The sequence below is a fragment of the Mauremys mutica genome, chromosome 7 (genome assembly GCF_020497125.1).
Source record: "Mauremys mutica isolate MM-2020 ecotype Southern chromosome 7, ASM2049712v1, whole genome shotgun sequence".
Lineage (NCBI taxonomy): Eukaryota > Metazoa > Chordata > Testudines > Geoemydidae > Mauremys > Mauremys mutica.
The window spans coordinates 695971-710680 of record NC_059078.1 but is presented as its reverse complement, the minus strand read 5'-3'; the positions used below and the strand labels follow the sequence as shown (position 1 = coordinate 710680).

Sequence of the window (14710 nt, the reverse complement as noted above, 5' to 3'; positions counted from 1 at the left end):
TGGAGTCGCGGCGGCTGCAGCTGGTGGGAGCGAGCGGGCGCGTCTAGGGCTCCCCGCCCGCAGCCCCCCCCCATGGCCTGGCCCCCCGCAGGCCACCCCCCGGGCTCAGCCTCCGCACAGGAGCCCCTCCCGGGGCATCTCCCCTCCGCCTAGCTGCTGCTGCGCTGCGGCTGCCAGCCGTGCGCCCCAGCCCCTGCGCCCCCCCCAGCTCCGTGCGCCCCGGCCCCTGCGCCCCCCCCAGCTCCGTGCGCCCCGGCCCCTGCCCCCCCCCAGCTCCGTGCGCCCCGGCCCCTGCGCCCCCCCCAGCTCCGTGCGCCCCGGCCCCTGCCCCCCCCAGCTCCGGGCGCCCCGGCCCCGGCGCCCCCAGCTCCGTGCGCCCCCGGCCCCGCGCCCCCCAGCTCCGCGCGCCCCTGCGCCCCGGCCCTGCGCCCCCCAGCTCCGTGCGCCCCCGCGCCTCCTGCCCCGCGCCCCCCAGCTCCGTGCGCCCCCGGCCCCTGCGCCCCCAGCTCCGTGCGCCCCCGGCCCTGCGCCCCCCAGCTCCGTGCGCCCCTGCGCCCCAGCGCCCCCAGCTCCGTGCGCCCCCGGCCCCAGCGCCCCCAGCTCCGTGCGCCCCGCGCACCACGGCCCCGCGCGCCCCCAGCCCCCCCAGCCCCGCGCCCCCAGCCCCGTGCGCCCCGTCAGCCCCCGGCCCGGCACGATGCTGCCCTCGCAGGAGGCCTCCAAGCTCTACCATGACAACTACATGCGGAACTCGCGGGCCATCGGGGTGCTCTGGGCCATCTTCACCATCTGCTTCGCCATCATCAACGTGGTGGTTTTCATCCAGCCCTACTGGATCGGGGACAGCGTCAACACGCCCAAGCCGGGCTACTTCGGCCTCTTCCACTACTGCGTGGGCAACGGGCTGGCCAGCCGCGAGCTCGCCTGCCGCGGCTCCTTCGCCGACTTCAGCACCATCCCCTCGGGCGCCTTCAAGGCGGCCTCCTTCTTCGTGCTGCTCTCCATGGTGCTGATCCTGGGCTGCATCACCTGCTTCGCGCTCTTCTTCTTCTGCAACACCGCCACGGTCTACAAGATCTGCGCCTGGATGCAGCTGCTGGCGGGTAGGCGGCCGCGGCTCGCCCCGTCGGGTCACGGCGGGCGCACGGGGCTGGCGCCGGCCTCGGCCCGGGGCTCTCGGGGACTCGCTCTGCGGCGCCGGGCGACCCAGGCTGCAGCCCCGGGACGGAGGAGCAGCAGCTCCCGGGGCAGAGGGCGAGAGACGTGCGGGAGGGTCCCGGGCAGGCCCGGGTGGCCCTGGGGCAGGGGGCTCCGAGGCTGCGGCTCGAGCGGTTGTGCCGGCGGGGCAGGGTGCAGCGCCCTGGGGTTCAGTCCGGCTTGCTGAGCAGGGGCTGGTTTCAGGGTTACAGGGTGCCCTGGGCACACCCAGAGCCAGCCAGGGCAGGTGGGTCAGTCCAGGCTGTCCCAGGACTCCGCCCCGGTGCGCTGCGCTAACTCCTTTGAGAGTCACACTCACCTGCCCAGGTGCCCAGGGCCTGAGTCCTGGCCGAGCAGCCGAGCTCAGCCCCAGGGATTGGAGTTGCCGTCCCCAGGACTGGGCGCCCTGCAGCTCCCCAGGGTGCTACCGGCTGGGGGAGCCGGCCTCACTGCCTACAGCTCCAGCCAGGGGCCTGCCTGGCTCCCAAAAGCCAGAGCAGGGAAATCCCGTCCCCCTACTCGGACCTCGGCATTCCTGCACCCTGGGCACTCCCAGCCAGGGTGGCGGAGAGCCAGGCCAGCTGGGCCCGGAGGCCAGGTGCACAGGGGGTCCAGTGCACAGTAGGAGGTTCTGGCTCCTGACACGGCCCCTCAGCCCCCAAGGGGGGAAGGACCCAGTGTGGGGTGGGGGCAGCTGCTCCCTCCCCCATCCCAGGCCCACCCTCCCTGCTGCCAGACACCAAGCCTTGCCCCCAGCCCCTGTGCACAGTGAGCCCCTTCCTGCAGTCCCTGTCTCCTACCCAAGACAAGGATACAGGATCAATACATTTCTACAGCAATGAATGGTGACCCAAGCGCCAGCCAGAGGTGACCCTGCAGGGGCCAGGCCCTGCCAAGACAGCCCTACCCCACCGTGACCTTGCAGGGGTCCAGGCACTGGTGAGATAACCCACGCCAACCCACACCCACAGGGACCCAGGCCCTGGTGAGACAGCCCACTCCCACCCTGCAGGGTCCAGGCACTGGGGAGACAGCCCATCCCCACCCAGCAGGGGCCTGGGCAGATAGCTTCCCTCCCCTCGACCCAGCAGAGGCTGAGTAAAAGCTGACACAAAAAGCAGAATTTGGACCACTGCTTTCGGGCCTGGCTATATCCCCATTACATGGGGCCAGGCCCTCCAGCTGCATGGGGGCCCTGTGGGCTCAGCCTCTGCTCTCTCCCCTCCAGGGTGGAAAGTTCTACTTGGCCATCTGCCTACGCACCTGCCCATCGGGCTGAGGGGGGTCCTGTTGCAGCCTCTGGCTTGTCAGATTGATGCAGTCTAGACCCAACAGGAAGCTCAAGTCAATGCACCCAGAAGGCCTGGTCCTGCTCTCCCCCCTGGGGCCTGAGTGCAGCTGCTGTGGGGGGCATGGCTGGAAATGCTAGGCCTGATCCATTAAGGGCTTTGAAAACCAGGCTCAAGTCCTTAAAGTGGCAGCAGCAGCAGCCTGGGGGCAGAGAAGGAAGCAGGGCCCAGGGGCATGGGCTGGTGCTGGCTTTGGCCCTGGGGGAGGCAACCAGATGCATTCTGCTTGAGGGAGAGCCTCTTCTCTGAAGGTCTCTATCATCAGTCCCAGGAAGGGCAGGATACAGGAATCTGGGGAACGTGTTACATTCGGAACATACTTTGAGAGCAGGTCTGGCTAAACCCTCAGGTTTTCACTGCAAGAGTTTGTCTCAGCCCAGGCACCTGAGGCAGTGAGCTAAGGCGTATTCGTGTTCTTGGTACCTTTAAACTCGGTTCCGCTAATGGGTGGGGGGAACAGCTCTGCCGCATGCGAACACTCCGGAGTCAAAGGCCATTATTTGATGCCAGTTCTGTTTACAAATTGCTCTACACATCCAGGCCCCAATGCTGAATGGGTACACGCAGTTCACAGCACCCAATGCAAAGGGAATCCAGGAAACGAAGGGGTTGGCTGGGGCCGTTACTGTTACAGTCGCTCAGAACATGGGGGTGAGGAGAGCAGCTGGACTTTTGGAAATGGACTATTTTACAAGAGACCTTCCTGGGCAGTCATAGCTTTCCTAGCAGTCAGGTGGAGCATCTTTCAGAGAGCTAGCCCTGGGCCAGGGAGTTAGGGGCTGCTGGCAGACAAGGAGAGAGATTTCTTGCGATGGCTTTGGGAGAAAAGGGAGGAGCCACAAGGAAGATTGGTTCAGATGGTAGAGCCCCATAGAAAAGGCTCATCATCCCTCAGCGTAGAGGTCAGTGTTAGGTCAGCAGACAGAGGAGGGAAGGGAGGATTGAGACAAGGTCTGGGAGTTAGTCTACTCTGGAGCTAGAACATGGGCTATTTTTAAGATCAAGGCAGATGATGCTGAGCTAGATCCAGAAGTGAGTGAGGAGACCGTGACATAGGGTCAGCTGGGGTGACTCGGCAGCTGGAGTGAAGGCAGTGCTCGATGTGGGAAGTGCAGTAGTCCAGGTGGAGGTCATGGAAGCACGAATGAGGATTTTAATGGAGAGTGAACTGGGGCATGTGGAGTTTGCACTAAGCAGAGTTACGGACACGGGCTGGGGAAGGAGGAGGAGAGATCAGGGCCTTGGCAGATAGACACATTGTTATGGACAGTGGAGGTAAATGGGGGAGTTGTGTTGGGGGTGGGACGGAAGAGGAGATGATGATGTGTGTGAGATTGTTTCTCTTGCCCCAAAGCAGCATTTAAGGCTAGAGACACTGAGCTGAAGGAAGCCACACGTTTCCCAGGCTACGGCAGGCAGTGAGGCTGAAGGCTGTACAGTCTCACTGGCAAAGGGGCGGTAGGCAGGTGAGAGCAGCGAGAAGGGAGCCCGCTCTCATTTCCTACCTGATTTTGAAATGCACTCATGGACTGGAGCTAGCGAGCAGGAGCTCACACAGGGGAGAGTGTGACAGCCAGATACACCAAATAAACAGTCTCCAAACTTAGGCCAACATCCCCCCCCCCCCAAAAAAAACAAAACACCCCAAGAACAAAGAAAGAAAGACGACCTGGAAGAGTACAAATCAGGTGTGCAGAAGCCCGGCAAGAGGGTGGGGGCTAGCCAGCTCATTGCACTGACTGCCGCACGGCTGAGTACCTGCCCTGTGGGCAGGGGGCAGCTCATGGCCCTCGTAGCCAGGACTCAGCCTCTGGAGACCAGAGTGCTTGAAGTGGAGGAGCTGAGGGAGGTAGACAAGTACACAGGCAAGACCTTCCAGGACACAGCAGAGTGGTCCCACCCCAGTCTGTGCCGTTGAGGAGGAGGAGAGTCTCAGAGAAGGAGAACATCAAGCTGGAGTGGAGAAAAATTATCCTGTAGTTTGGACCCTCCTTACAGATGATGTAATAGTAGCTCTCAGGGGAGGGGATCCCTGTTATTAGGAAGAGACAGGTAATAGCAATGGGGGATTTGATTATTAGAAATCTAGGTAGTTGGGTTTGTGATGACCAGGAGAAGCACATGGTAAATTGTCTGCTGGGTGTGAAGGTTGTGGACCTCTAGAGACATCTAGACAGACTTATGTGCAGCCAGTGGTTGTGATACACGACATAGGGATAGGTAGGAGAGAAATCCTGGAGGCCAAGTTTTGGCTGCTAGGTAAAAGATTAAAGTCCAGGACCTCCATGGTAGCATTCTCTGAAATGCTTCCAGGTCCACGTGCAGGGCCAGTTAGACAGGCAGAACTGCAGGGTCTCAATGCATGGATGAAACAATGGTGTTTGGAGAAGGGGTTAATTTTATTAGGAACTGAGGAACCTTTTGGGAATGGAGGAGCCTAGACAAGAAGGATGGGCTCCACCTAAACCAAAACAGAACCAAATCGCTGGCATGTAAAATTAAGGTGGTCATAGAGGAGTAAGGGCTGAGGGAAAGCCAACAGGTGCAAAGGAGCACACGGTTTGGATCCCCTTAGGGAAGAGGATATTCTATATTCTAGTAAAGAGACGAGGATAGACGTGCTAGACGTGCAGGTAGGAGCTGAAGAGAAAGTCAAATGAAAAAGAGTCCAATTCAGTTATATCACATGAAGGCAGACAACTGAATATTGACCAATTTTATAAGTACTTCTATACAAATGCAAGAAGTTTAAATAATAAGATGGGTGAATTTGAGTGCCTGGTGTTAAATGAGGATATTGATATAACAGGCATCACAGAAACTTGGTGGAACAATGATAATCAATGGGGCACGGTAACACCAGCATACCAAATACGTAGGAATAACAGAGTAGGTTGCACTGGTGGGGGAGTGGCACCATATGTGAAAGAAAGAGTCAAATATAGTAAAAATGTTAAATGAATCAAACTGCACCATAGAATCTCTATGGATAGAAATCCCATGCTTAAAAAGTAGAGCAGGAGGAATATACTGCCAGCCACCTGATCAGGATGGTGCTGGTGACTGTGAAATGGTCAGGGAGATTAGAGAGGCTTCAAAAACAGAAAGTCCAATAATAGTGAGAGATTTCAGCTATCTCCATTTTGATTAGGTGCATGTCAACTCAGGACAGGATGCAGAGATAAAATTTCTAGACACCATTAATGATGGCTTCTTGGAGCAGCTAGTCCTGGAACCCACAAGGGGAGAAGCAATTCTTGCTTTAGTCCTGAGTGGCGCACAGGACCTGGTTCAAGAGGTGAATGTAGCTGAACTGCTCAGTAATAGCAACCATAATGTAATTAAATTTTATATCCTTTTAGGGGGAAAAATACTAAAGAAGCCCACCACAGTAACATTTAACTTCAAAAAGTTAAATAATGAGGAGGGTAGTTAAATGGAAATTAGAAGGAACAGTCACAAGAGTGAAATGCCTGCAAGCTGCATGGAACCTTTTAAAAAACATCATAATAAAGGCTCAAACTAAATGTACCAAATAAATAACCAACCAGTAAGAGGACCAAAAAAATAATAAAAAACAATTTAAAAAAATCACCATGGCTAAACAAAGTAAAAGAGGCAGTTAGAGACAAACACACATCTTTTAAAAATTGGAAGTGAAACCCTACTAAGGAAAGTAGAAAGGAGCATAAACTCTGGCAAGTCAAGTGCAAAAGTATAATTAGGCAGGTCAAAAAAGAATTTGAAGACCAACTAGCAAAAGACTCAAAAGCTAACAGCAAAAAAATGTTTTTAAGTACATCAGAAGCAGGAAGCCTGCTGGTCAGTGGGCCCATAGGATGATTGAGGTGCGCAAGGAGTATTCAAGGAAGACAAGGCCATTGCACAGAAGCTAAATTAATTCTTTGCATTGGTCTTCACTGCAGAGAATGAGAAGGAGATTCCCACACCTGAGCCATTCCTTTTAGATGACAAAGCTGAGGAACTGTCCCTGACTGAGGTGTCATTAGAGGAAGTTTTGGAACAAATTAATAAATTAAACAGTAATAAGTCACCAGGACCAGATGGTATTCACTCATGAATTCTGAAGGAACTCATATGAAATCAAGGAAATACATCACTTAAATCAGCCTCTGTACCAGATGACTGGTGGATAGCTAATGTGACAATGATTTTTAAAAAAGGCTCCAGAAGTGATCCTGGCCATTACAGGCCAGTAAGCCTAACTTCAGTACCAGGCAAACTGGTTGAAATTATAGTAAGGAACAGAATTATCAGGCACATAGATGAACACGATTTGTTGGGGAAGAGTCAACCCATCTTTTGTAAAGGGAAATCATGCCTCACCAATCTATTAGAATTCTTTGAGGGTGTCAACAAACGTGTGGATGAGGATGATTTAGTGCATATAGTGCACTTGGACTTTCAGAAAGCCTTTGACAAAGTCCCTCACCAAAAGTTCTTAAGTAAAGTAAGGAGTCATGGGAGAAGGGTCCTCTCATGGATCGGTAACTGGTTAAAAGATAGGAAAGAGTTCAGCGGAGGGCAACAAAAATAACTAGGAGGCTGGAGCACATGACTTATGAGGAGAGGCTGAGGGAACTGGGCCTATTTAGTCTGCAGAAGAGAAGAATGAGGGGGGATTTGATAGCTGCTTTCAACTACCTGAAAGGGGGTTCCAAGGAGGATGGAGCTCGGCTGTTCTCAGTGGTACCAGATGACAGAACAAGGAGTAATGGTCTCAAGTTGCAGTGGGGGAGGTTTAGGTTGGATATTAGGAAAAGCTTTTTCACTAGGAGGGTGGTGAAGCACTGGAATGGGTTCCCTAGGGAGGTGGTGGAATCTCCTTCCTTAGAGGTTTTTAAGGTCAGGCTTGACAAAGCCCTGGCTGGGATGATTTAGTTGGGGTTGGTCCTGCTCTGAGCAGGGGGTTGGACTAGATACCTCCTGAGGTCCCTTCCGACCCTGATATTCTATGAAACAAAGGGCAGGAATAAATGGTCAGTTTTCAGAATGGAGAGAGGTAAATAGTGGTGTCCTCCAGGGGTCTGTACTGGGGCCAGTCCTATTCAACATATTCATAAATGATCTGGAAAAAGGGGTAAACAGTGAGGCGGCAAAATGTGCAGATGACATTAAATTGCTCAAGACAGTCAAGTCCAAAGCTGACTGTGAAGAATTACAAAGGGATCTCATAACCAGGTGACTGGGCAACAAAATGGCAGATGAAATTCAATGTTGATAAATGCAAAGTAATGCACATTGGAAAACATAATCCCAGCGCTACATACAAAATGATGGGGTCTAAATTATCTGTTACCATTCGAGAGAGAGATCTTGGAGTTATCGTGGATAGTTCTCTGAAATCATCCACTCAATGTGCAGCAGCAGTCAAAATAACTAACAGAATGTTAGGAACCATGAAAAAAGGGATAATAAGATGATGGAAAATGCCACTATATAAATCCCTGGTACGCCCACACCTTGAATCTGAGTGCAGTTCTGGTTGCCCCATCTCAAAAAAGATAGATTAGAATTAGAAAAACTACAGAGAAAGACAACAAAAATGATCAGAGGTATGGAAAGGCATCCATACATGGGGAGATTAAAAAGACTGGGACTTCAAGGTTGGAAAAGAGACGACTAAGGGAGGGATATGAGAGAGGTCTATAAAATCATAACTGGATGGAGAAAGTGAATAGTGAAGTGTTATTTACTCCTCCTCATAATGCATGAACTAGGTGTCACCCAATGAAATTAACAGGCAGCAGGTTTAAAACAAACAAAAGGAAGTATTTCTTCACACAACGCACAGTCAACCTGTGGAACTCCTTGCCAGGGGATGTTGTGAAGGCTAAAAATATAACTGGCTTTTCAAAAAAGAACTAGATACGTTTTTGGAGGATGGGTCCATCAATGGCTATCAGCCAAGATGATCAGGCTCTGGGTGTCCCTAGGCCTGACTGTCAGAAGCTGGATCATTCAGATACATTGCCCTGTACTGTTCACTCCCTCTGAAGCATTTGGCAATGGACACTATGGTATGGTCATTCTTACCTTCTTCTAGTACAGGGTTTCACAGAAGTTTATTCTGATCTCCTTGAAGATGCATTTCTGAGTGGGAAGCTGCATAACAAGGGATTCCAGCTTGATACATTAATCCTGGGAAACACATGGGTGCAATCTGTGAGTGACTTGTCGTTTGCTTCAGACACAGCAGAGGAAACCTGGGTCACAAAGTGGATGGGGGAAGGGGGGGCATATTGAGGGAGAGAATAGTCTGAATGCAGGAGACAGCGCCTCTTTTAGCAAAAGAGTTAAACCTCCAGTGTCTGATTACTGGACAACAATCAGGGAAGGGTTTAATTAAGGCATCACAGAAGGCCCAGCTCAAAACCACTGCCCCCTAGGAGGAAACTGGATCTAATTAAGAGGAAAGACTTTACTTCATCACAAATAGAAACCCAGCCATCTGCCCTGTTCACAATCCCAGTAACACAGAACTGGAGATTTTGCTAAATCCTTCTCTGTTATAAAACCAGCTACAATAGTCGTCTGAATGACAGTGTCCTATATTGCCCCACAACACCACATCTGGCAAGGGAGGCCACCGTTCCTTCCCCGCTGAGTGGATTGAAGGATCTGTGGGACAGAACTGATACTTATTTGAAAAGAAATAGGTTGCATGTTTTACTCCTCTTCCCCACCCGTCATGTGTTGCTTGTCACCTTAAATTGTGAGCTCTGGGGAGGGACTTCTCTGTTTGGAACGTAACTGGCCCATTGTGAGCACTACCATCATCTGGATACATAACTACCAATGACAGAGGAAGTTCCTAGAGGGGTAGAATGGAGGCCAGACAATTCGAGTTAGGCTGCAGGTAGTTTGGCCTCAACTGCATCTGGTGTGGAGGGAGCCCCCACGCCATTTGACTGGCAGAAGGGCAGAGAGGGAAGGTGCTTATATGAAGCAGATGGAGAAGGGGACTAAGACAGCTGGATTGATATTTTCAATGTCTTACCTCCAGTGTCTACATACTGCCCACCTCCCCTGTGACCTGAGGAGCTGGGGACACTTAGAAAGGCTCAGAAGATGCCCTGGCACATTGGTGACACCCAAGGATCATGGAACAGGAATTTCTTGTACCTGGAAGCCATAGCAGCATTACGGGAACAATAGGCCATCGACGGGCCTTGAGCATTCCCATCTTCCTCCCAGAAACAGAACTGGAAAGTTTAAAATTTTATTCTTTTGTGAAGGAAATTTGTAGTTTGAAATAACAATTGTGTCTTGGTATTTGATACTAATGTTTAAGAGCATATGATACTTCAACGCAGCCTCATGGGCTTAGCCCCCAGACTTCCCATTGGAATCTAGCTCCATCAGGACGACGTGGCAATCCCCAAAGGGCACGACAGGTTGACAGCACTGCATAATCTCCTACTGTCTGTTGGTTCATCGAGCTAATCCATAGAGCCACTTCTGTAAGGTGAAGTAGCAGAATGTCCCTAGCCAGTCTTCCAGCCACGTGTGGGCAATAAAACATCAGCAGCATCACTCGATAGCCCCGCTTTCAAAAGGCCTCTGATTTTGTGCTCACAATCAATTGTGGGCACAAGGCGGCAGATGCAGCCAGCTAGGCTGACATTGACGTTCTACTGCTTGTCCCCATGATTCAGTGTGGACAAAAAAATTAGATCCCACATCTGAAAGTGTGTCCCCATTAGTCCTCCTTCCTAGCAGTCTAACTTCTGTCTGCCGTAGTCTGCAGGCCCTAGATGACACCAGACGGGAAGTCTGAGAAATACGGTCAGCCTTGTTTGCACAGGGTCATTTCACTGGCCATTTGATTAGTTTGTCTCCTTACCTGTTGCGCTTTGGAGTTGATTATATTAGTCTCGTCATGTCTGAGTGTTCAAGAAGCTGTGCTGGGAGGCATATATCCAGCTGGGCAGCTAAGGGGTTACACCCCCTGGCTGGGCCGATCAAAGCCGAGCAAGCACACCAAGCACTGCCTTAGCTGCCAAGCTAGAGTGGGCAACTGCTCACACAACAGCCCTGTGGCAGCTCCATGCTGTTCATTTCACCCTGCTGACAAGGGAATGAGCAGCCTCCTGCATCCCAGGGGTAACCCCTGCCCCGGGGAAACCAGGGGGGCCTTTTGTTCCCCCAAGAGCAGGACCAAACTGGGTACCAAAGGGTTCCCCTCCGCAACAAGACCATAACCCACTTTCCCAGGCTGCACTGACATCTCTCAGACAGGCCCTCCCCTCCAGAAAGCGAATGGGTATCATCTATTGTCAAACACTGAGACATGGCCACGGAGTAGTATCAGCCACTAGCCAAACTACACCAAGGCAACATCACTGCATTGGCAGAATGAAACCCTCCATGGGGTATGGGTGCTGGGGGGGTCAGCTTCCTCCGTACCAGTGAAAAGGAATCTTTTGGAAGGATTCACCCCCACAGCAGTTCTTTATTACAGCTGTGAAAGCCACTGCTTAAATGACTGGTATTTCTGCCCCCAAGGGACCAGATGCATGTCCCAGAGCCTCAGAGGTAGAGTATGCATTCATGCTGGAATGCACATGGTAAGCCAGTGCCTCTTAAGGAACAGGAATGGAACAGTCACTTACCTCTCCCTGGCGTGGAGATGCAGTTGCAGCCTCAGTTTCCTCCCTGATGAGAGCCTTCCTGGGTGGGTGTGGCGAGATGATTTGGGGTCCAGTCTTCTGGTCAAACCCAGGGAAAGGTACCTCCTTTTGGGGGAAAGGAGAGTCCAAACAAAGCCCCAGGAACCCCACCTTGCCTCCGGGGCTGGCTTGTTCCTGCTGCAGGGCCCCAGAGTCCTTCAGCCCTCTTCAAGGACAGGATTTTTTTTACCACTGCTTCCAGGTGGCACCAAAGAGGAGCAAGAGCACCCCTGCCCCATCCCATGGGCTCTCGTCTACGCAAATTATTGCTTCATTACAAGTTTATGCCAAGGTACATAGGGGAGGTCAGGTGCCCTCTGCACCGCTGCATCCCAAAGGAGTCAGGTTAACTCAGCTTGCGTATTGAGGCAGGTCAAGCTAACAGGATGGGAGTGGGAGTAAGAATCTTTGTGCAGAGCTCACTGTGGTGCTACACACACTAGGAGGTCGGCACTCTCTAGATGGCAGAGGAAAAGAAGAGCTGCCAACAGTGTTAGAGGCCACTAAATGTTCATGTGTCTACATTTGTGAAGAACAGACAGGGGACTGGTCACTTGCACACAGGTGCTGGCACAAAACACTAATGCTAGCTACAGTCAGACATGCTAGCTCAGTAGACAATCCTCCAGCAGCCCCCTCCTGTGCATTTCTGCTGCTGCTTTCATCAGGAGATACCGAAATAGCATGTGCCCTTTCCCGGGGCTCTGGCTGGAGTGCTGGCAGAGCAGAGGAGGGTGGAGGGTGTTATTTCCTGGATCGGTGATGTTTATGTCAGGAGGTAGAAGCTATTGTTGAAGATTTTGAGTTTAAAAGGCAGTATTAATTTATAGCCTGGCCCAACACAAAGCTCACAAATGATCTACAACACCCAGAAGGGATGCCCTCTGCCCAGGAACACACCCCAGCGCCATCTCTACATGCATCACCATGTGCCCAGGAGCAATGGGAGCTCTGCCAGCCAGCATGGTAGAGAGGGGACTGGGTCCTCAAGTCTGGACTAGGGTGGGAGACTGAACAGCTGCCTAAACAGACATACCAGGCATCTGCCTTTTTGTAGTTCACATGCGAAGTGTCATCTCCACAGACAGTCCCTGCTAAAATAAATGCTTCCAATGGCACAAAACACTTCGTCCTTCCGATTCCAAGGGCACATGTTAACCAAAGAATCCTGAGCGCTCCCTGGCTCGCTACAGAGGCAAAGCCCTGACCAACCGGTACATAGCAGCCAATGCTGGTGCTCGGGGGCTCAGCCACCCTTTGCTGTCATGCACTGGAGAGTGTTCACCTCGAGATCGCAGAACAACTGTTAGTCTTTGGTACCGCAGGGGCTCCCATGCCCTAGGAGCGGCCCTGTCACCCCCTCAAAGACAGCAACAATCCTCCCTAGGGGTGCCTCTTAATTACACTGGGAAGCCATGTGCATTTCAAGGGCTGCACACGGGAGCCTTTCTTGTAAACATTGCTCCGTTAAGTGCAGGGCCGGCTCCAGAGCCCAGCGGGGCAAGCACCCGCCTGGGGCGGCCCTTTCCCGGGGGGGCGGCAGGCTGGGCCGGCGGACCTGCCGCAGTCATGCCTGCGGGAGGTCCACCGGAGCCCCGGGAGCAGCGGACCTGCCGCAGGCATGACTGCGGACGGTTCGCTGGTCCCGCGGCTCGGCTGGACCTCCCGCAGGCATGCCTGCGGCAGCTCAACCGGAGCCGCCGGACCAGCGAACCGCCCGCAGCTGCGGGAGGTCCAGCCGAGCCGCGCGACCAGCGGACCCTCCGCAGTCATGCCCGCGGGAGGTCCGCTGCTCCCGCGGCTCGGGGGCGCCTCCCGGGCATGACTGCTTGGGGCGGCCAAATTTGTAGAGCCGCCCCTGGTTAAGTGGGCAGCAGAGCAGACTGGGCAGCCTCTCATGGTCAGGCCAAGAGGGGCAAGGCAGGGTGGAGCAATCATCTGGTTCAGGAGGCCCCCCTGCATTCTGGGGCTGGGATCCTGAGAGCTTTCCGAATGTGAGTCGAGTACATGCTTTAATGATCCCACATTCAACCACACCACTGAAGCAGGGGAGAAGGGGCTCAAGGCTGGGCAGGGAGCGGGGAGCATTTCCTGAGCAGCGTGCACTGGGAGCACTCTGCAACAAGAGTGTCCACAGAAAACACACAGCTTGAAAACAGCCATCATTTACACCTAACCCAACTGTTCCACACCCAGCCCAGGTCCCGGTCCTCCCCAGGAGCTCTGTACCAGAGCCGCTCGGAAGGCTTTCATTACAGTTCTTTGACAAAAAAAGTCATGTTCATTAATTTGATCAATTAGCCCCCTCTTCTTGAAAGGGAGCATTATGATAATGCTGAAATGTCCTATTTCAACACTCTCAGCAGGTAACATTTCAGAATGAGCTTTCAAAATGAAATCCATTGTTAATTCGATTAAAAGGTCAAAATTGGAACAAAATGTTATTTCAACTAAATGTTTTGATTGACTCGTTTTAAAATGGAAAAAATTCAGTTACGGGATTTCCCGTGAAATCGAAAATCTGGTTCCCCCAGACCCCAGCTTTATTCTTTATGTTCCAGACCTCAGCTCCGTGAGGCTGTCACCCACTCGGCAAGAAGCAGAGCGAATTACTTGCTTGAAGAGACATCTCTCCCCAACTTAAATCCAGCTGCAGGAATTCTCATCCTAAATCCCCAGATATTCCCTTTGGGATGGATTCAGCAGGGAGATTCAGCTCCAAAAGGGAGTTTCAGAACATTACGGGGGTATAATAGTGGAGATTGCGTGTGAAACCTTCACTTTAGCATTGGCCACTGTCTGAACCTGGTAACACCAACACCAGGTGGAACGGGGCAGAGGATCTGCCAGGCTGGATTAGACCCAAGCTAGTCTAGTCTCTTGTCTGACTGGCAAGTACCAGCTGCTTCAGAAGGTGCAATAACTCCTGCAGTGGGATACATTGCCCCCAGGGAAAGCGTCTTCCCAGTCCACTATATGGGGCTTGGCTGATGCCCTGTGGCAGGTGGGTTGATATCCCTTCCACAGCTCTTTTTAATAAATATTTGTCTTTTACTCTGGGTAGTCTCATTAGTAGTGCCCTATCATATTCACAGCCATGAAAAACATGTCTCAGACCGTGAAATCTTGTCTCCTTCCATGAAATCTGTTTTTTTGTGTGCATTTACCCTATAGTGTACAGATTTCACAGGGGAGACCAGCGTTTCTCAAATTAGAGGTCCTGACCCAAAAGGGAGTTGCAGCTGGAGAGCAGCGGCTGTTAGCCAGGCACCCAGCTCTGAAGGCAGTGCCCCGCCAGAAGCAGCACAGAAGTAAGGGTGGCAATACCATACTATGCCATACTATGCCACCTTTACTTCTGCGCTGCTCTGGTGGCGGCTCTGCCTTCAGAGCTGGGCTCTCAGCCAGCAGCTGCTGCTCTCCAGCTCTGAAGGCAGCACCCAGCCAGCAGCAGCGCAGAAGGAAGGGTAG

General features: G+C 52.8%; 1 protein-coding gene across 2 annotated transcripts in view; it reads left to right on the top strand.

Moving 5' to 3' along the window:
- Positions 1-697: 697 nt before the first annotated feature.
- The window catches only part of LHFPL4 (LHFPL tetraspan subfamily member 4), a 66073-nt gene continuing 52060 nt past the window's right edge, over positions 698-14710 (top strand). For both annotated transcript variants that reach the window (XM_045023018.1, XM_045023017.1), the window contains exon 1: positions 698-1103. In XM_045023018.1, coding sequence (XP_044878953.1) covers positions 698-1103 — 406 coding nt within the window. The remainder of the gene's footprint in view (positions 1104-14710) is intronic.